Here is a 21,979-nt window from a genome sequence, read left to right as displayed (position 1 = left end):
TCTGTCCCTGCTGATTTACATACGATTAGTGTAATTCATTTGTTAGCTGCTTATCAATCCTTCACACCACCATGATCAAATTTTCATTAGCGTTTAATGCTGTACGATTCTCAGTCTTTTAAAAGTGAAGCAGAATAGTTACTACAGCTGTCTCATAGTCCTAATACTTGATTAATCCTACTCTATAATAGTGATCCCTTCTCCCTTTTTTCTTAATGAAGATTAATTATGAAATCTCTTATTTAACTCTTTTGGAATTCTTTTCCTTCTCTAATGTCTAGACTAACACATTTTTATGAAATTTATCGATTCTGTGGCCCTCTGTAGTATTACTGTAGTATCTCAGTGTTGTCACAAACTTTAATATATTTACCTCAATATCCCACTGAGGTAGAAAATGCTATTATCCCCTTTTTACAGATGGGGAGTTAAGGCACAAAGAGACTGAGTTGTCCGAGATCATAGAAGGGTGTCTGGTGGAGCAGGGACACGAACCCAAGTTCTAGGCTAGTGCCTAACAACTAAACCATCCTTCCTGTCCTGTCGCCTCTCCTTTTCCCATTTTTTCCCCATTCCTTATGTTTGTATATTTACTTTCTAATTCCCTAGAGTCCATTCACATTGTAATCCTGCTTTTCAGAGATACCTGTGGCTTGGATCTTCTCCCTTCGTTTAGAGCAGTTGTCCCCAAATTTTTCTGTTGCGCCCCTCCCTTACCCAATCTGCATCCCCCTGGGAGTCGCAGCCAGCGCTGGGAGTGGGGCTGGGAGTGGGACCAGAGCCGGGAGCGTGAGCTAGGAGCCATAGTTAGGCTGGGATCGAGGCCAGAGTTGCGGCTGAGGCCATGGACAGGAGCGAAGTCACGGCTGGGTCTGGGGGCGGGGACCGAGCGGAGCTGGAAGCAGAGTGGGGCTGGGTGGTGCTCCCTCTCCATCGCCCATAGGGGCTGACTCGAGCCCCGCTGCATTCCACCTCCCTCCCCTGAACGTTCCTCCATGCCTCACTGGGGGGGCGTGCCCCACAGTTTGGGGACCACTGGTTTAGAGACTGGATGGAAGATTGGCATATTTTGTACATCAGGGATTTTCAATCTTTTTCTTTCTGAGCCTCCCCACCTCCTCCAAGAGGCTATAAAAACTCTACGGCCCACTAGTGCCACAAGAACTGCTTTTCTGCATATAAAACCAGTTAAGGCGTATCAAGCAGGACAATTGCCCAGGGGTCCCTGCAAAGCTAAGTTGCTCAGGCTTCAGCTCCAGGTGGCAGGGCTGGGAGCCCTGAGCTTCAGTCCAACATAGCAGGGCTTCAGCTTTCTGGCCTGGGCCCCAGCAAGTCTAACACTGACCCTGCTTCGTGGCCCCCCTGAAACCTGCTCACGGCCCCTCAGGGGGCCCCGGTCCCCCTGTTGAGAACTGCTGTTGCACATGGCACATTTTCTCTGGGGAGTGGTCTTTCCCATCAGTGATCACTTTTGTTAAATCATCCTATTTCATGGGATTGATAGCACCCTTGAATGATTGCCTGACAGCCTTGTTTTTGGTTGTTTTTTGATGGTCCAAATGAATAAATCTGTCAGCAGCCACTCAGACTACTTCAGTAGAAAGATGTGATGTTGTACATGCATGACAAACTGAAAACTTATGCAGATTAAACTGACATTTTATAAATAAAGATAAGTAGTCAGAAAAGTTTATTTTAAGAAGTTAACTTTTACTCAACAGATCTGTTCTCATTGTATATTCTGAATCACAGTTTCTTTTGTTGATAATACTTACTGCTTTTTACTCCTGTTAGTTTTCCAGAGCTAATAAAGTAATGGCTGAATGGCTAGATTGTTTCTAGCTTACACATTAACAGAATTGTTAATTAAGTTCCACTTGCAGAATCTTTCTTGGGGACTAGCCAGAAAGAACAGGGGGTAACATTCAGATCATGGACTCAATTTGCAGAGTTGGCAGTTAAAAAAAAAAAAAAAAAAAAAAAAAAAAAAAAAAAAAAAGGGCAGCGTCTTTGTACTTAAACTGAAGTGGGCATAATTGCGTGTGGGGGGGTACCCTACTATACCCTAATATAAGGTACCCTAATATACCATTTTAAAAATAATTTTTCATTTTAAGGGTTTATTGCCTGATAATCAACCAATCAGGCTCTAGTGCTTGTGGCCCCCAGTTAATCAATCAGGCTTCTGTGCACCTGGCCCCCCATGTTCTGATTAGTTTGCCTCTAGCCTCCATCAGTCATACACAGGCTCTCCATTATAATATAAATAACGTCTACAGTTGACCCTATATCCAACATTTGCCCCAGATCTCTTGCGTTTTGTCTCTTATGAAGTCTGATGTGTCTCTTTTAAAAGATATTGGTCTGCAATGAAAAGTAGGACTGATAAGGAAACTTTTTGGCCAGACCCCAGATTCAAAGGCTTTTATTCAAAAATTTAGTTTATTAATAGAAACAAAGCAAAAACTACATTGAAAATTCAAAGGACATAAAAGCTAAACCTGTGTGAAATTTGGCCACCAAGTTTTAGAGAAAAATTTAGAGGAATGCTTTAGAGGAATTTATTTTAAGCGCATTTTAGAATAAACTCTGACTTACCGTGCTTCCAAAAGCATTCTATTCAGGTCCTTATACCATACTAATATCTTCTTTAAAAATTTAAATTATTCAACTGATTTTTTGATAGAGGAATAGAGGAATGAAAGCCGTATTTTTTTTTGGTACCGTATATACTCATTCATAAGCTGAATTTTTTTGGTAAAAAAGTGAAGAATTAAATAGCAGGGGTCAGCTTATCAATGGATCTACACCAAAATTTGATGATTTTAAGCTCTATTGAATTATTGAAATAGATATCTAATACGTTGTCATTTTGTTCACCGGGAGCGTTCGCAGGCAGGGAGCCCCTTGGCTCCCAGTGGTCGCGGTTCACCATTCCCAGCCAATGAGAGCTGCGGGAAATGGCGACAAGCATCTTTATTGGCCCGCACGCTTCCCGCAGCTCCCGTTGGCTGGGAACAGCAAACCATGGCCACTGGGAGCTGAGGGGCTCTGTGCCTGCGGATGTTCCAGGTAAACAAAACATTCCAACTTGCCAGCAGCTTATTCTGATCAGCCAGGAGCCAAAGTTTGCCAACCCCTGAAATATAGGGTCGACTTATGAAAGGGTCAGACATTTTTACCTATCCATCTTGGGGGAGTCGGCTTATAAACGAACGGGCTAATGAATGAGTATATACGGTACGTCCACTCTGCAGTCTTTCTGTGGCTGAACTGTTTGCATGCTTACTCCCGCCATGCTACCTAATTTTGTTTATATCAGTTAATTCTGGGAAAATCTGGACAGTTATTTCATACCGTCAAGTGACCAGATAGCGCACACATGGATCAGCATGGATCCAGCAGCATTTGGTAAATTCACTCTTGGATGTCCTACTGCACAGAGAGTAGGACAGAAAGAGGAGCAGTCAAATATTTTTGTATATGATTTTCTAGGAGATATGCTCTAGGGCAGTGGTTCTCAAAGCCAGTCTGCCATTTGTTCAGGGAAAGCCCCTGGCAGGCTGGGCCGATTTGTTTACCTGCCGCGTTCACAGGTTCGGCCGATCGCTGCTCCCACTGGCCGCGGTTTGCTGCTCCCACTGGCTGCGGTTCGCCACTCCAGGCCAATGGGGGCTGCGGGAACGGCAGGCAGCATGTCCCTCGGCCCGCGCCGCTTTCTGCAGCCCCCATTGCCCTGGAACGGCGAACCGCAGCCAGTGGGAGCTGCGATCGGCCGAACCTGCGGACGCCGCAGGTAAACAAACCGGCCCGGACTGCCAGGGGCTTTCCCTGAACAAGCGGCGGACTGGCTTTGAGAAACACTGCTCTAGGGTTATCAGGGACAAGTTCTATGGCCCATTGTAGAGGTGATCTAGATCGGTGGTTTTCAAACTGCAGGTCGTGACCCAGTACTGCATCATGGAATGTAAGGCACTGGGTCGTGACGGCTCTGGTCAGCACTGCTGACCGGGCTGTTAAAAGTCCCGTCGGCGGTGCTGCCCAGTTAAGGCAGGATAGTCCCTACCTGTTCCACAACCATGCTGCGCCCCAGAAGCAGCCAGCAGCAGGTCTGGATCCTAGGTGGAGGGGCCACGGGCCTCCGCATGCTGCCCCCTCCCTGAGCACCGGCTCCGCACTCGCATTGGCCGGGAACCAGCCATTGGGAGCTGGGGGGGGCAATGCCTGAGGGCGAGAGTTGCATGGAGCCGCTTGTGCGTCTCTGCCTAGGAGCTGGACCTTCCAGGGCCCAGCGCGGTCCGCAGTGCCCAGACAGGCTGGAAGCCTGCTTCTGCGCCGCTGACTGGGAGCTGTTGGAGGTAAGCCTGAGCCCCGCCAAACCCAGAACCCCCTCCTACACCCCAAACCCATCATCCCTGGCCCCACCCTAGAGCCCCCTCCCACACCCTGAACCTTCATTCCTATCCCCGCAGCCCTCACCCCCGCACCCTAACCCTCTGCCCTAGCCCTGAGCCCCTCCCACATCCCAAACTCCTCATCCCCAGTTTCGTTGGGTCATGGGCATCAACAATTTTCTTCAACTGGGTTGCCAGAAAAAAAGTTTGAAAACTATTGATCTAGATGATCATAATGGTGCCTTCTGGCCTTGGAATCTATGAAGTTAGTTGCACAGCCATGATTACAAAACTGTTTGAAAAAGAAAACTGTTGAAAAAGAAAACTTTATATATATTCATATGAGTGACCCATTGATCAGCCTCAAATGCAAGTCCGCATACATATGTTATGAATTGCTAGTGTTATGTAATTTAATAGGAAAATTGTATATACAACATTATCACTAAGTAATTATAAATACTTAAAACATTTTGTTTGATAAATGGGAATTATTACCAATAAGTACATTTAAGAATTCTTTAAAAAAAAATCCAGGTAGAGAAATTGAGGTAACAAATGCATATAAAAACCCAGCAGTCTATTGAAAAGTTGATATGATGAAATACCAGTTTTTTTATAATTGATGAGGATGTTTGTTTACTATTGGCATTGTAAAAACTTATGTTAACTGTTAATTTGCTTGGGGTTTTGTAAATTACGTAAATAGTAAAGTACATTGGTGCTTAGCAACCTAAATTTGTTGGGCGAAGCAAAGATTATTACTATTTTTTTTTTTTTGTAATTCTGGTATGCTGATTTTATTTTTGTATTTGTCTAAAAAAGAAAATATATAAAAATATAATGTTTAATTGAATCCAAACTGAAGACATTATCTTTTATCTGAGGTGTTACTGACTGGCGCACAAGAAAAACTGCACTCTTTAAAAGGCAAAGACAGTTGGCGATACTGACTTTTGTCCAAAGTCTTGGGCATGGGGGATGTGGTGTGACTGCAGCTTCCCTCTCCAAACAATGCCATATGACTGATGAGGGGGTTGTCAGAAAACCAACTGATCTGGAAGGCATGTGGACAGTTTGTAATGTGAATTTTGCTGCATTGTCCTAGCATGAGTACCAGAAAATTAAACTAGCTATACCTAAAAATGAAACTGATTTATGTATTTTAATTAGGGCTGTTGATTAATTGTAGTTAACTTACACAATTAACTAAAAAAAAAATGAATTGCAGTAAAAAAAAATTAATCTCGATTAATCACAGTTGTAATTGCACTGTGCAATTCATAGAATAGAATACCAATTGAAATTTATTAAATATTTTTGGATGTTTTTCAACATTTGCAAATATATTGATTTCAGTTACAACACAGAATACAAAGTGTACAGTGCTCACTTTATATTATTTTTATTACAGATATTTGCACTGTAAAGAAAGATAAAACAAGTAGTATTTTTCCGTTCGCCTCATACAAGTATTGTAGTGCAATCTCTTTATCATGAATGTGCAAATTACAAATGTAGATTTTTTTTTTTGTTACATAACGGTACTCAAACAAAACAATCCTAAAACTTTAGCGCCTACAAGTCCACTCAGTCCTATTTTTTGTTCAGCCAATCGCTAAGACACACAAGTTCGTTTACATTTACACGAGATAATGCTGCCCGCTTCTTATTTTCATCCCCTGAAAGTGAGAACAGGCATTCGCATGGCACTTTTGTAGCTGGCATTGCAAAGTATTTACATGCCAGATATGCTAAATATGCGTATGCCCCTTCATGCTTCTTTCCACCATTCCAGAGGACATGCTTGCATCCTGATGATGCTCATTAAAAAAATGTGTTAATTCAATTTGTGACTGAACTCCTTGGGGGAGAATTGTATGTCCTCTGCTCTGTTTTACCTACATTCTGTCATATATTTCATGTTATCGCAGACTTGAATGATGACCTAGCACATGTTCGTTTTAAGAACACTTTCACTGCAGATTTCACAAAACACAGAGGAGGTAACAATGTGAGATTTCTAAGGATAGCTACAGGACTCGATCCAGGATTTAAGAATCTGAAGCGCCTTTCAAAATCTAAAAGGGTCAAGTACGGAGCTTGCTTTCAGATGTCTTAAAAAAGCAACACTCAGATGTGGAAACTACAGAACCCAAACCATCAAAAAAGAAAATCAACCTTGTGCTGGTGGCATCTAACTCAGATGATGAAAATGAACATGCATCAGTGTGCACTGCTTTGGATCATTATTGAGCAGAGCCTGTCATCAGCATGGACACATGTCCTCTGGAATGGTGGTTGAAGCTTGAAGGGACATATGAATCTTCAGCACATCTGGCATGTAAATATCTTGCAATGCTGGGTACAACAGTGCCATGCAAACACCTCTTCTCACTTTCAGGTGACACCGTAAACAAGAAGCAGGCAGCATTAGCTCCTGCAAATGCTCAGACAGACAGTTTGTTTACGATTGGCTGAACAAGAAGTAGGTCTGAATGGACTTGTAGGCTCTAAAGTTTAATGTTTTTTATTTTTGAGTGCAATTGGTTTTTTTGTACATAATTCTACATTTGTTAGTGCAGCTTTCATGATAAAGAGATTACACTACAATACTTGTATTAGGTGAATTGAAAAATACTGTTTGTTTTGTTTTTTACATACAAATATTTATAATAAAAAATGAATATAAAGTTAGCACTGTACACTGTGTTCTGTTGTAATTCAATATATTTGAAAATGTAGAAAACATCCACAAATATTTAAATAAATGGTATTCTGTTATTGTTTAACAGCTCGATTAATCACAATTTACTTTTTTAATTGCTTGACAGCCCTAATTTTTTGTCCAAGTTGTGTAAAATGCAAAAGTAAACAACATAACAGGTGAAAATGATGCTTGTTTTAGATATATTAAAAATTATTCTATGATATTAGTCATAGAGGTAATAATATATCTGGAAACTTTTTAAGATGGCAGGAAGAACTGCAGTTCTAGAGGGGTTTTTTTGTTTTTTTTTTAAATCTTCAACTTGTGCTTAACAGACTTTTGAAATAGAAGTAAATGATTTAAGAATGATGATGGAACACCAAGATTCGGTTTTATGGAACTATTTTAGACAAAAATCACATTATGATTAAAGCCAGGAAAAGCACTTTGGGCCTAATCTAAAATCCACTAAATCAATGCAAAAACCAAGGCTTGAGCCTTTTTTCATCAATTCTAAGGCCAGAAGGGACCATTGTGATCATCTAGTCTGCACACATAGGCCACAGAACTTCCTCAAGTTAATTCATAGAGCATATCTTTTAGAAAAATAACCAATCTTGATTTTAAAATTGCCTGTGATGGAGAATCCACCATGACCTTTAGTAAGTTGTTCCAATGGTTAATTTCTCTTAAAAATGTACACCTTATTTCCAGTCTGAATTTGTCTAGCTTCAACTTCCAGCCCTTGGATTGTATTGCACCTTTTCTTGCTAGATTGAAAAGTCTGTTGTTAAGTATTTGTTCCCTATGTAGGTTAATAACTTGGCTGGCTTTCACTTTACGGAGGGTATGTTTACACTGCAATCTGAGGTGCAATTGCAGCATGTGTAAACATATCCGAGCTAGCTTTTATATAGCTAGTGCAAGTACCAGTAGCAGGGAAGCCACAGCATGGACTTTAGTGTCTGCTAGGCACCGAGTAAGTACCCAGAGTCCAGGACAGGCTTGTACAGTAACTCCTCACTTAACTTCGTCTCAGTTAACATTGTTTCATTGTTACATCACTGATCTATTGGAGAACATGCTCATTAAAAATTGTGTAATGTTTCCTTATAACGTTGTTTGGCCATGAGAGCTTGGAATCAGGGTGGGCCGGTAGCCCCCCATCAGCTCCCTCCACCCTTCAGTGCCTCCCACCCGCCTGCAGCCCCACGGATCAGCAATTCCTCCCTCTCGCAGCAATTAGCTGTTTTGCAATTGTTCAGGAGGCTCTGCGGCGAGGAGCGAGGACTCGATGCGCAGCCTTTCCCCTCCCTCCCTGTGCCTCCCACCCGCATCAATCAGCTGTTTCGTGGGTGTTCAGGAGGCTATGGGGGGAGAAGCAAGGATGAGACTTGCAGCCTCCTCCCTCCCTGCGCCTCCCACCTGGAGCAATCAGCTGTTTTGCGGCATTCAGGAGGTTGGGGGAGGAGTGAGGAAGTGCTCGGGGGAGGGAGTGGAGTGGGGGCGGGTGGACCTGGGGCAAAGCCAGGGGTTGAGCACCTGCCAACACTTTGGAACAGCAGAGAGAGTCAGCCATTTTGAAAAAAATAGCTCCAGTTATCCATGCCTTCTTATTGGATCTCCAAATGACTGGAAAGTGTTCCTTTGAAAATCCCTTAAGAGCTTGTGGTGTTTCAGATTGGTACCCTGCCAGCGATTTCATCTTCATGTCTCCAGCAGCATTACCACCTAGAAGGTATACATGAAAGGAATACTGTGCCAAGGAAAATCTTGATTTCAAGATTTTCTTACTTATTGATAACGCACCGGCTCATCCAATCAACCTGGACAACCAGTGTGAAAACATCAAAGTTGTCTTTCTGCAACCTAACATCACTCATCCAACCCATGGACGAAGGAGCCATTGCTGCATTTAAGGCGTATTACTTATGCCGTATTCTGACCAGCTCATCAGAGGCACTGATGGGGAAGGCAAGCCTATGATTCAGCAATTTTGGTGTGACTACAACATTCGATAACAATTTTTGAGGTATTGAGACCCTAAATGGTCTCAATAATTCGATAACATCGATAACATCGGTGAGTCCTGGGCTGAAGTCACTGAAGCATGCGTGAATGGTGTGTGGGGGAAGTTGTGGCCTGACTGTGTCAATGACTTAAAAGGATTTAAAGATGTTGTCCCTGCTATGAAGAAAGAAATCCTCAGCTTGGCCAAGAAAACAGGTTTTGATGAGGTGGAAAAAGCCCATGTTACACAACTTCTGCAATCACATGGAGAAGAGCTAACCAATGAAGATCTGATGCAACCTGAAGTGGTGAGAGCAATGGAAGAAGACGGCCAAGAAGTAAAAGAAGAACCAACCCATCGAAATTTGACTACTAAGCGTCTTTCTGAAGCTTTCCAAATGATTGAAGCTGGTTTATAAATCCTTAGTGATGATTAGCATTTCCAAAGTGGTTAGGAGAGTTGGTTATATAATGAATTGCTATAAAGACATTTACCAAGAAAAAAAGGAAAGTAAAACAACAATCTCTAGATGTGTTTTTTTTTTTTTGAGTTGGGAAAGTTCAGCAAGAGGAGCAGCCGGACGATCCACCCTCTGACTCCACCTCCTCAACCAAGCTTCACAATCATCATTGCTGAATACACTATGATATTATTTGTTTAAAATTGTTTAAAAGTTGTACTGTATATGTATATAATGTCTTTTGTCTGGTGAAAAAAATTTGCCTGGAACCTAACCCACCCTGTTTACATTAATTCTTATGGGGAAATTAGATTTGCTTAATATTGTTTTGCTTAGTCTAATTTTTCAAAAACATAACTACAAAGTTAAGTGAGAAGTTACCGTACAGTTTTCACTGAAGCTCATGCTGTGGCAGTTTCACTGCTATTGGTACTTGCACTATCTCTGTTAAAGCTAGCTGCCATATGTCTGCACATGCTGCAGTCACACATCTAGTTGCAATTTAGATATACTCTAAGTCTTTTGAAAGCTTTTAAATGGTTGTTTCTCTGATGGTCCATTGAAAATAATCTTTGTCTTTCTTTCATCTATTTTGGCCTTCCGTCTGTGTGCTGTCTCTAGTAGCCTTTACCCCTCAGTGATGAAACCACGTTGGGATAAGGACTGAGCATTTGTCATCCTACTTTATTTACCAAAAAAAAAAAAAGCGTCTAACAGTTTGTCCAATTAATAAATTACCTTTGCTTATACTTAATAAAAAACAGAGCCCTTGAAATTAGGACTATCAAATAGAAAAACTGATTTTTAAAGACATCAATTGTCCATTTTGTGGACAAATAATAAATCCTTAAACTTTAATCTGCAAAGTTACAAAATGTTTTGGTACATAACAGTAACACATAGTGCCTAACACGGTGGTCCATGACTAGGGCTGCTAGGCGCTATAAATAATAATAGATGTACAAAGACACTTTTAAAATATACTTGATTTTTTTGGGGAATATGCACTTAACATATAAAACAAACAGCTGATTTTTTTCATGCCAGTGCCTAGAACTAGTGTGTCATTATCCATTATGTTCACTGATTTTTCAAATAATTTATGGGCACTGGTTCATAGTCTTCTCCACTCCCAATCTACAGTTTTCCTAGGAGCAGTGAATATAGAACTGGGATGATGATTTGCAAACTGCTGGGGAAATTGAGTATGGTATAGGATCCTACGGAGTGGTATTACACTCACAGCTAGCTGAATCTCATTGCAACTTCCTGCTTCCGCTTTAAAACTAGAAACAAAATTTCGGGGGAGGAGTGTGAGTGTGTGTGTGGAATTTGTCAGAATTAACACACAAAACACTAGTTAGAATCAAATTTTGGAATTTGCACCTGAATACTAATTTTAAAAATAAAAAACCTGCATTTTTTAAATGACCTTTCCTCATCGGAGGCATCTTGTAAAGTGCTTTCCTTTCCCTTTGGGTTCTGCGCCACACAGGTGAGCTTGTGGAGGAATGAAGGATGCAGATCTGATGATCTATTATAGCACTTATTTCCTTTTTTAATCTTTAAATAAGGCACGTTAGATCAGAAGAAAAGAATCCAAAAGAAAAGTGTGTGTTTTACGTAGTCCTAGTCTTCAGTTAAACTTTAATTCGCCCCAGTTGAAAAAGAGAACAGCAACTTGTTGCTTCCTTCCCATGTCTCTTCCAAAGGCCAGGGCCTTTAGAACACCTTTTTGTTTGGCTTTGGCTTCCCTGCAGAGCTCAGGGCTGAGCCAAGACAACTTCTTATGTGTTCCCCGCTGTGGTAGGTGCCAAATATAGTTCAAGTTGCGATAGCGAAAGCTGGTATAAAATCTGATTTTAAGAACAGAAACTAGACCAACAAAAATTGTAGGAGGAAGAAGAAGAAAGAAAGATGAACAGTTCATCAACACATGTTTTCTCACTGCCAAATATAGGAGCGGAGGCTGCAGCCTGCCTTTATCTTACAAAACCTGCACTGTCAATTGCTAATAGTATTCTGACAAAAAGGGGGCTCAGTAGATGCTACCCATATATGTATGGGTGTTGATTTTTTGGGTTGTTTTGGTGATTTGTTTTTGAGGTTGGGGTGAAGTGAGTTACCCCAGAAAAACAAAGATTCTATGACTAAATAAAGTATTGTCCCAACTGCGACCTATTTCAAATGGTAAATGTGCAGTTGGCCTGCTAGAACAGCAGAGGCATTAGGTTAATGATTTGTTAGTGTTTGTCCTGAAGTAGAAGTGCAGCCACTGTATGCCCCAGTGATTAATACAGTACACGCCCAGTAAATGTCTGCTGTAGAAACACATCATCTATTTTAGGAGATGCTTAGTCATCCTTGCTCTAGACTCTAACACTGCTCTCCTCTCTTTACCACTGAAGCCAGTGAGCAACAGTTAAACAAGATTTCAAAGTTAGTTGTATTTTTTTTATCATGGTGGGGAGATTAATTTTGGTATGTCTTCCTTCTTGATAAGCTGTAAGGAAATATTTTGTTACTAATAGAAGACTGATTATATTGGTAAATATAACAGTTTTTGCCTTATAGTTGTTTTGTGCCTGCTAACTATGCTGTGGGGTTTGTAAAATAATCTTTATTTGTAGGAAATCTAATATGGACATGCCCATTTCCTTAAAGTGACAAATTAAAAATTACATGTTTTCAAACAAATTTCTTTCTTTTAAAACCTAACTCTTCTACCAATTGTACTAATTGTTCACTTTTTGCATGCCACTCAGTCTAGACAGTGAAAACATACTCCACTTTTTTAGTTATTGTCAGATTTTAGTCACCCTAACTTTATGGTTCTTGTGTGCTAGTTTAGTGTGTTCTCCATCTCATGCTCTCTTGTTAAAGCTTACTTTTCTAGGATATATCTTATTTGATTAGGAAGTAATTCAGAGTAAGCATACAGTTTACATAAAGTATGCTATAGTATAACTGCTGAAATGTGGTTTGTTTGATAGATTAGACTATTGCTGTAGGTATTATACTTGTTTTTTGTCAGTTCTAGTTAGAAATAGTTTTCATGGCCACAGTATCGGTTTAGCAAATTTTGAATCTAATATAGTAAATATATGAACCAAAATGTCGTCTTCTTTTTTCAGATGTAAAACACCGTGCATACAGACTTCTGCTTCTGACACCGTCACAGAACCCTGAACACCTACCTTGTGTCATGGCTGTATAGAAGACATTCATCTGATATTATTAATGGACTCCAATGAACATCATTTTGGAGTCCACTGACTTTTATATCAGGGGTGCATGCTCTCATGAAGGGTAGTGCTGAAAGTTTTACATTGAAAACAAAATTTTTGTTACTACTGCAGGCTGGTTATCTAACAGGAAAAACAGTTTAGTTTTTGGCTCAATTTAACTTCCAGAAAACAGCCTTTTTTTTTTTTTTTTTTAATTCAGTGGCCCTATAGAAACCACTTGATTTTAGATTTTTAATGACAGCGTTGTCTTAAGATGACAAATTAGAATGAGTAAAAGCAAATAGGTTTCCTACTGGAAAAATTGTCTGTGTTGACCATGTTTAGCCATTCTGTTTTATTCAGCTATTTTTTTTGAAATATCCCCCAAAGAGTTAATGCACCTTATATAGGCTACCTGACCTTTTGCAGCTTCATAATTCATATCTAGATGTCACCGGTGTTCCCCATGTTAACAGTTCTCAGCATGTTTTACTATATCTGTCTTCGGCGCCGAGCCAGGACAGCTACAAGGGGAGAAATGATGAACAGCCGGAGAGCTATTGAATCAAACAGCCGAGCCTTACCTATCAATGTGGAAGTAGTCCAATATGCCAAAGAAGTGTTGGATTTCAGTTCTCATTACGGTAGTGAAAACAGCATGTCCTACACCATGTGGAATTTGGCAGGTATTCCAAATGTGTACCCCAGTTCTGGTGACTTCACTCAGACTGCTGTGTTTCGAACTTATGGAACTTGGTGGAATCAGTGTCCTAGTGCCCAGTTGCCATTCAAGAGGACTCCACCTAACTTCTATAGCCAGGACTACGTAGAGCTTGCTTTTGAGGAGCCAGTTTATCCCACAGCAGTTCATGTTCTGGAAACATATCACCCTGGGGCTGTAATTAGGATTTTGGCTTGTTCTGCAAATCCCTATTCCCAAAATACACCAGCTGAAGTAAGGTAAACTTTTACTGAGTATCTCTCTCTAACTTACTAAATAGTACAACCACAAAAGAACTTTTAAGTTGGGTTTCAGTCTCTACTTTCAATGTCTGAGTACTTTATATCAGACCACAAATACGTTGTTTACTTCAGTATATGTTTAAAGCAATTTTATTTAGGGTCCATGTATTTTGGTTTCCAATATAGTTTAATATCAATATTGTAATGTTAGGTTATTTATTGAGACCATTTAGGGTCAAAGCTCATTCAGGTTTCATTTGTATAATAATCGTTCCTCTAACAGGCCAAACCTACAAATAATCTATATGGAACTTTTGGTAAAAATAGCTACTATGCATTTACAGTAACTTGTTAATTAAATGACGCTTCTCTGGAATTTTTACTTTCCCCCAAATAGTGAATTGTTTATACAGTGTTCCATTTTGGTGAAGATTTTTGGAGTTACTGTGTTGTAAGGCAAAATGTGCCTGTTGCTCAAAATTTATTTTTAAGTTTTGAATGTAATCATTATTTGCCAAAACAACCTAAACTAAATTTGAGTACAAACAAAATAAAAGTTTGCTTGTGAGGTGAACCTTTGTATGCTGTTTTATCGTAGAGTGACTAGGCTAAAGTAATATGTTCCTGAAAATAGCTTATAATGGAAATGCAGGAATAAATATGTCCAACTACTGAGTATTAACACTAGCCAGTTCCTCCAACACTTTCGTATCTTATGATATTAAAAACTTTCATAGATGTGTATGTACTTCCTTATATTTTAAGATCTTGAGCTCATTAAATAAGTGGAAACTGCATGATTCTAAGTGAGGGCAGCACTTTCAAGGTATTGACTTCAGATTCTGTGGCGTTACAAACTTGTTAAGCATTTCCAGTAAGTCTTTTGCATTAATGTTGTTACAGATGTTTGTTCCTTACCATTCAGTGTGGCTTACTAGATGGGGCATTGGACTGGGAGTTGGGAAACTTGGGTTCTTTTCCTGGCCATTTGACTGGTCTGTTTGATGATCTTGATTAAATCACTTAGTTGCTGTGCCTTCTGTTTCCCCATCTATAAAGTGGGGATGATACATAGCTCCTTTGTAAAGCATTTTGACATGGATGAAAAGTGCTATCTAAAAGCTGAGAGTGGTAATATTATATAGCAAGAATGAAAAGGAAGAAATTCTATCCTAAGTGTTTCACGTGCAAGCTCAAAAAAGAACATATCAGCCGTATGAAGATGTAGGGCTAGATTTTCTCAAGTGTCAAGAACCATTTGGCACAAGGGTGGGAGTGGGCCACCGGATGGTCAGTTATATTTCCCTAATTTTGAAACCGTAACTTCTTCAGCTCTGGCATAAATTAGAGCAGCCTAGTGGAGCACAGCTATGCCGATGAGCATAATCTGATTGGGAGATGCTTGGCACAGGAGCCAGCTCAACTGGCTTTATGCTAGCTAAGAGTCTCTCCCCTTTTCTGAAGTAGTTTTCAGAGAGTCAATTATGACCAGATTCTAGCATCTTTGAGCCACCGGGGTTGCAGTAGAGAATCTAGCCTCCAACCATCTCTAAAAGCAACCATGTTAGAAAAATATTAGCCATTTACAAATCTTGGAAAAATCCACTCCCTGTCGTGAATAGAGCCGGAAGCTTTCCTGGGCAAGTACCATCAGCTTCTATAGAACTGAAACTTTAATTTTGGGGGGGGGGGAGGGGAACCCTTAACCTCTAATACTCTGTGATTGCAAAGATAACTTTCCAAATGAGAACCTAGTGCAAACTGATGCAGTCTGTTGTTCCTAAATGTTCAGACAGATAGTTTGTGTCTCTGCTGTTGTTTATAGCTTTGTTAAACACAGAGTGAAACTAACTGGAATCTTGTCAGTTTTCACTCCCACTATTAGGAACTCTGGGCAACAATGAAATTTACAGTCTGCTTCTGGAACTTTTAAAAGCTATGTGTGATAGTGGAATCGGCATCATGGCCTTTGATGGGGGAGTGGACCCAAAAATAGAGAGTAGGATGGGATGGATTAGGTGTGTGTTTGTGGGGGGTCACAACTCGTCTCTATTTTTGGGTTCACTCCCCAGTGAAGAGATACAATGCCTGATTCTGCAGTCGTTCATAGTTTTTAAAAACTGAAGAAACAGAATAAAACGGACCTATTTTTGCAGATTCACTGCTGCACTCAGAGTTCTCAATTACAAGACCTAAGGTGGAGTGAGAGGTTACAGGGGAACAGTAAGAGAAACAAAAAAATATAGGGGAGGAAGTAAAGCACACACTTTAGGGGAAAATAGAAAAGGTGTAAAGGGCTAGAGAAGGCAAAAAAGATAAGAGGAAGAAAACACTGAAAACAACATGGGGCAAAGCTATATAATGATCAGTATAGGAAAGAGAAAAAGTGGAGTTGGGCCAGGACTGGAAAGAAGGTTTAACAAAAGCAACAGAGTTACTGTAGTAAGTTCATTTTTAAAATGCATTAAATTTAAAATAATACATTACAGTCTGATATAGTACACAGTAAATAGTACACAATATTTTATACACTGTACCTCTTAATTGAGGACTTTGGAGGGTCTGTTCGTGCAGGTAGTACTTGGGTTAGTAGGTTTTTATGTCCTGGCTACTTAAGTGATTCAGTTAACCAGAACATTTTGGGGGCTAATTGGTTCCCCATCCTCCCTAATTAAGACTTCTTATGTGGGTGCATAAACCGTAAAAGGTAGATGTGTGTGTCTCATCATGATGTGTTCAACTGTCACAATTTATTTTGTGTTGTTATATCAGTGTGTTAATGCAATTGGGTGTAGTTTGTTTGTTTTCCCCATTTATTGAATAAATACCTGTATACTTGAAAAGTAAGAAATTTGAGTTCAAAGAACAGCAGTAGGCCAAACAGTTAACATTTAATTCACTACGTTTCTAACCGTGAAATGAGAAAACTCAAAGCATTGTAACATGCAAACCATTTGTGGGCAGGTACACTGAAAAATCAGCTTTCAGTCTTCATGAATTTGGGATCCAAACTAGAAGCCATTCATGGTCTATCAGTTTGTGTTTAAAATATTTTCAATTGTCTGCCTATGCACTGCTGATGTTTACAAAAATAGATTTTTCTTGATCTCTCTGTTTTAACTACTCATATATGTCACACCCCAAAATTGGTTTACTAATTTTTGGTAATATTGTGCTATAATAATAATATCTAGGATAGTAATGAAAGGACTGAAAGGAAATAATGATATTGAGTGTTTTTATTGATGTAAAATACCATTAGTTTATATAATAACATCAAAACTTTGAATCCATTTAATTCCTTTGCTCATAAGAAATAATATGCCTTTTAATTTTAAAAAAATCTTTTTAAAAGTTCTCTCTTGAAAGCCTATTACTTGATCAGATTGATCTTGGCTGAATAAGCTAGTTACTGAGGTAGACTGACATAAAAGGAATGAAAGTTGCCTACTAAACTAAAGGAAGTTATAAAAGGAGAAAAAAATAGTGAAAATAATTTACTCAAGCATAGCAAACATTTACCACTTTCCTCTTGAGTTTATGGCATATTCAGCAGTTACTTCAGGTTGGTGAATTAGTGTGACCGAGGAGCGATTTTCTTCTCCCCCCCCAACCCCCCGAAAAGCCTTTCAGATGTGATCTCCACAAAAATAATTCTTCTAGTTTTCTCTGAGACCAACCAATCCAGGCCTGTTTACTTCAGAGGAATCAGAATTAAAATATTGGACTAATTTATTTTTATTGTAAATCATAATGAAATGTGTTTGTATAAAAAGGCAGAATGGATTATGGATTGTGCTTAGTTACTTCATTAACTATAGATTATTGGACAAATATAAAAGTTTATAAAGTTGAAACATTGTTCACTGAGGTAGAAAAATAAGAGCCTGATCCTGCAAGCGCTTGCTATCAAGTGTAGTGCCTGGTTTCAGGGAGACTAAAGCAAATAACCTGAATTTTTTTTTAAGATACAGACATACTCACACGCTGATGAAATGCCTCAAGTACTGCTAATTGAGGAAATTATAGTAAAAGAACTTCCAAGTACTAAGCTCAATTTTTTTTTTAGAATTTAATTGGTAAGCATTCATTTGTGCAAAGCCAACTCCAAGAGTAGCAAAGTGTTGGCAGGATTGTACCTTAAGTTTTGGTCTGTTTTATATGATTTTTCTTCCCCAGATTTACATAAAATGTATTTTGTCCTGTGTGGGTATCCATTGTTCTCTGACTATTATCTTTGGACCAGTTTCCCCATCTGAAAGGAGATAATAATATATACCTCCTTGGTAATGGACTTTGAGATCTCTGGATGAAAAGCTCTGAACAAGAGTTAAATATTATTTCTATTGGAAATTCCCTTCTTGGCAGTAAATAGAAGTTCCCTCTTCTGATACATATTTTAAATCAAGCTGCTTTTTGGCTTCACTTCTTGCATATTTGATATATTGCAGTCACATTGACAACCTAATCTTTTGCCTCTGTGCAAAGCTGATGACAATTCCTCAGGACTTTGTGGCCCTCTTTTTTTTTTTTACAGGAATCTCCCGAGTTTTGGCTTCCTCCAACCTAGCAGCAGTTTGGTAAGTAGAGGGCAAGTCCTTCTTTAGGATATCATAGGAACTAGAGAATTTCCTTGTTTTAGAATTCCTTACAGCTAGCAGCAGCAGAAGGAAGGAGGCAGGGCACTAAAATCACAAATATGTGGGGCTGGACCTCAAGGTCATTTAATCTAGCCTCTTGCACTGAGGCAAGATCAGGTATACTTAGACCATCACTGACAAGTGTTTGTTTAAGATGGTCTTGAAAACCTCCAGTAATAGGGATTCCACAACCTCCTTTGGAAGCCTATTCCAGAGCTTAACTATCTTTATAGTTAAAATGTTTTTCTAATATCTAACCTAAATCTCCCTTGCTGTAGATTAAGCCTGCTACTTCTTGTCCTATGTTCAGTGGACATGGAGAATATTTGATCAGCAGCCTCTCTATAGCAGCCCTTAACACATTTGAAGACTCTTATCAGGTCCCCCCTCAGTCTTCCTTTCTTAAGACTAAAGATGCTCAGTTTCTTTAACCTTCCCTCATAGGTCAGGATTTTTAAACCTTTAATCATTTTTATTGCTCTCCTCTGGATTCTCTCCAATTTGTCCACATCTTTGTTAAAATGTGGCACCCAGAAATGGACACATTATTCTAGCTGAGGTCTCATCAATGTCAAGAAAAGAGAGGAAATAACCTCCTGTGTCATATATACAACACTCTTGTTAATATACGCCAGAATTATATTAGCCCTTTTCCCAACTGCATGACCAAGTCTTCAATTTGTCACGGTAGTTTTGATTCTAATCCTGTCCTCCGGCCTTTCCCAGTTTGGTGACATCTGCAGATTTTATAAGCATACTCTGCACTTTATTATTCAAGACAGTTAATGAAAATATTGAATAGTAGCGGAACCAGGACAGATCCCTGGAACCCCACTACTTACTTCCCCCGCAGTTTGACAGCTACGTAAGCTTTTAAATGGTTGTGTTTCTGATGGTCCATTGAAAATAATCTTTTTCTTTCTTTCTTTCTGTCTTTCTTTCTTTCTGTCTTTCTTTCTTTCTGTCTTTCTGTCTTCCTTCCTTCCTTCCTTCCTTCCATTTTGGCCTGCTGTCTGTAGTAGCCTGCACCCCTCAGTGATGAAACCACGTTGGGATAAGGACTGAGCATTTGTCATCCTACTTTATTTACCAAAAAAAAAAAAAGTATCTAACAGTTTGTCCAACTAATAAATTATCTTTGCTTATACTTAATAAAAAAATAGAGCCCTTGAAATTAGGACTATTCAATAGAAAAACTGATTTTGAAAGACATCCATTGTCCATTTGCAGATAAATAATAGATCCTTAAATTTTAATCTGCAAAATTACAATGTTTTGGTACTTAACAGTAACATATAGTGCCTAATACAGTGGTTCATGCCTAGGACTGCTAGGCATTACAACTAATATAAATAATAATAGATTTATATTAGTTGTAGCGCCTGGCTTTTCAGACATACACAGCCAGTTTATCATCTGCTTTCTTTTAAATGAGACTAAGCATGACTGCAAGATTCAAAGAACAGATCTGTGTGAGGAGAAGTAATGCTCAAGGTGTGGGGTCCCACCCAACTGCTACTTATGTTGAATTTTTTTGCCCAAACTGTACAAGGGAGTATGAAAATCTCTGTAGTTTGGTCTGTCTTCTGCTCAGAATCTCAGACCCATGCTGTCTCTCTTTATAAGTTTTCAAAGATGTCATCCAAGGATTCTCTTTCTAGGAACAGTGCTGTTAGGCATCCATCCCTAAAGCCTCAGATTATTCTATTATTGAACCTTTTGAGCCCCATCCCATGCTCTTAGACAAAACAGTTTGTCTCAGTTCCTCATAGGAAAAAAGAAGGCCCTGCTTCTCCCTCTCCCTGCCCTGTGGAACTTCTTAGGCATCCAGATCTTGTGACTTGCACGTGTTCCTGGCTGCTTTATTTTTCATTAGTTACCCTGGGTCATCTCCTTTCCAAGTACCATCATAAGAAGAGAGGCATTACAGAAGTTCCAACCAGCCTCTTATCTGAGCAGTTGTCCAACTATCACCAGCATTTTCCCAAGTTATTAGTGGAGAAGAATGAACTATCCTGTCCATGTCATACTTGGACCTATCCAGGTGATGAAGATTGCCTTTTTGTTCAGAATAAGATGGATGGGCTGATAGATCTAATTTTCCCTTCCCTATACTTTTCCCCAGATCCTAGTTGGTTAGAACCCTTCCAAGATGTAAAGATGGAAGAGAGTTTCTTTTGACTTTTTCTTATACTAGAGTCTATGGAGAAGATTGTGCACTCTAAATGGCCAAATCCAGAGTAAAAAAGATCTACTCGGAGAACCGCTCAAAAATGCTATACTAAGTGTAGCTAGGCCAAATGAGTAAATTTTTCCGCCTCTTCATTTTTAACACCACCTTCCTTCAGTTTCTCCAGGACCACTCTCTGCACTGGAAATTTATAAGTCCAAGGGTTCTTAAGGATTTTGTGGACCAAAAGATTAACTGTTTGCTCAAGAGAGGCTTTGTGAACATAGGATCATCTATGCCCGGAGTAATTTCCCCTCATGTGGCTCTGTAACCAACTTTGTGCTTCATGCACTGCTAAGAAGTCCTGTAGTTGTCTAGAGAGAGGTTCTCATCCAGGTTCTGCTGCTGCTACGCTGCTGCCCATGGCAGTAAATTGAGGCTTATACCTTTTAGGCCCAGACACTGCTGCTGGCGCTGTCTGCTTCAAGCTCCCTTTGATAGGAACAAGCTTTTCAGGGAGTCACTTGGAAAGGCACTAAACAGCTCTTCAGATTTGAACATGATCATACCTAACCATTCCTCAGCCTGGAACTCGAGCAAATTTCATAATTTTATCATAACTGCAACTTCCAGCAATTCCAGAATCCTGCATCTCTTCTACTCTACTAGATCCAGAAAATACTCCCTAAACACTTGTCAGAGGGTTGGGCAGTTTATTCTTGGACAGTGAAGCCCTGCTGGCTTAGGAGGAAGACTGAAGAAATTTTTCTCCTCGTGGATCAGACCAGGTGTTCTACATTAAAGGTGCCTTTTAAAATATAAGAAGTTTAAACATTTTTCATCCTCTGTGGGTGAGCTGTTTTCCCCTAAAGACTGTTATTTCTTGCTGCTCGCTACTCTCCATCAGTATTAGTGTGACAGAGCAGCATGCACCATTTAGGTGAAATTAGGTATCTTACCTGTGTCTTTTCCTAGTAGGTACCCACTACTTTGTCAGAACTCACCATGTGCTTATTTAATACCTAGTTTTGCCTTTTTTTCGTTTTCTGGGAACTGGTACAGTCTTCATTTGTTTATTAAGAGGTCTGGAGAATGAGAAAACATTGTAGCAAAACTTTTCAGTTAATTTCTTATTAAATAATGGAGGATTTTCCCTCTGCTTTCTTGCTTGGACAGTTGTGGGTTTTTAAAATTATTTTTGTACTCTTAGTTCTTAGTCTTTAGTGTGCTAATCCTGCACTGAGATTTACTCATCCCCAGGTGGGGCTCCCCAAAGACGCAGAGGTACACCCAAGCAGAGCTCAGTGCAAGACTCTGCCTTTATCTCCTTAATCAACGCTCTGTCTAGGTTCTCAAAATGGGTGTAATAATTCAAATGTACCAATAGGGCAACTTGGCCCTCTC

At 39.6% G+C, this 21,979-nt stretch overlaps 1 protein-coding gene across 9 annotated transcripts in view; it reads left to right on the top strand.

Moving 5' to 3' along the window:
* FBXL4 (F-box and leucine rich repeat protein 4) overlaps window positions 1-21,979 on the top strand; it is a 109,452-nt gene that overhangs the window by 7,308 nt on the left and 80,165 nt on the right. For 6 of the 9 annotated variants that reach the window (XM_038394670.2, XM_043510677.1, XM_043510683.1 and 3 more), the window contains exon 3: window positions 12,710-13,762. In XM_038394670.2, coding sequence (XP_038250598.1) covers window positions 13,251-13,762 — 512 coding nt within the window. In that variant the 5' untranslated portion in view covers window positions 12,710-13,250. The other 3 variants (XM_038394671.2, XM_043510679.1, XM_043510681.1) reach the window with 2 other exon arrangements.

Source organism: Dermochelys coriacea, chromosome 3 (assembly GCF_009764565.3).
Source record: "Dermochelys coriacea isolate rDerCor1 chromosome 3, rDerCor1.pri.v4, whole genome shotgun sequence".
NCBI lineage: Eukaryota > Metazoa > Chordata > Testudines > Dermochelyidae > Dermochelys > Dermochelys coriacea.
Note: the sequence above shows the minus strand (reverse complement) of the source record. Positions and strands in the feature narration are given on the sequence as shown.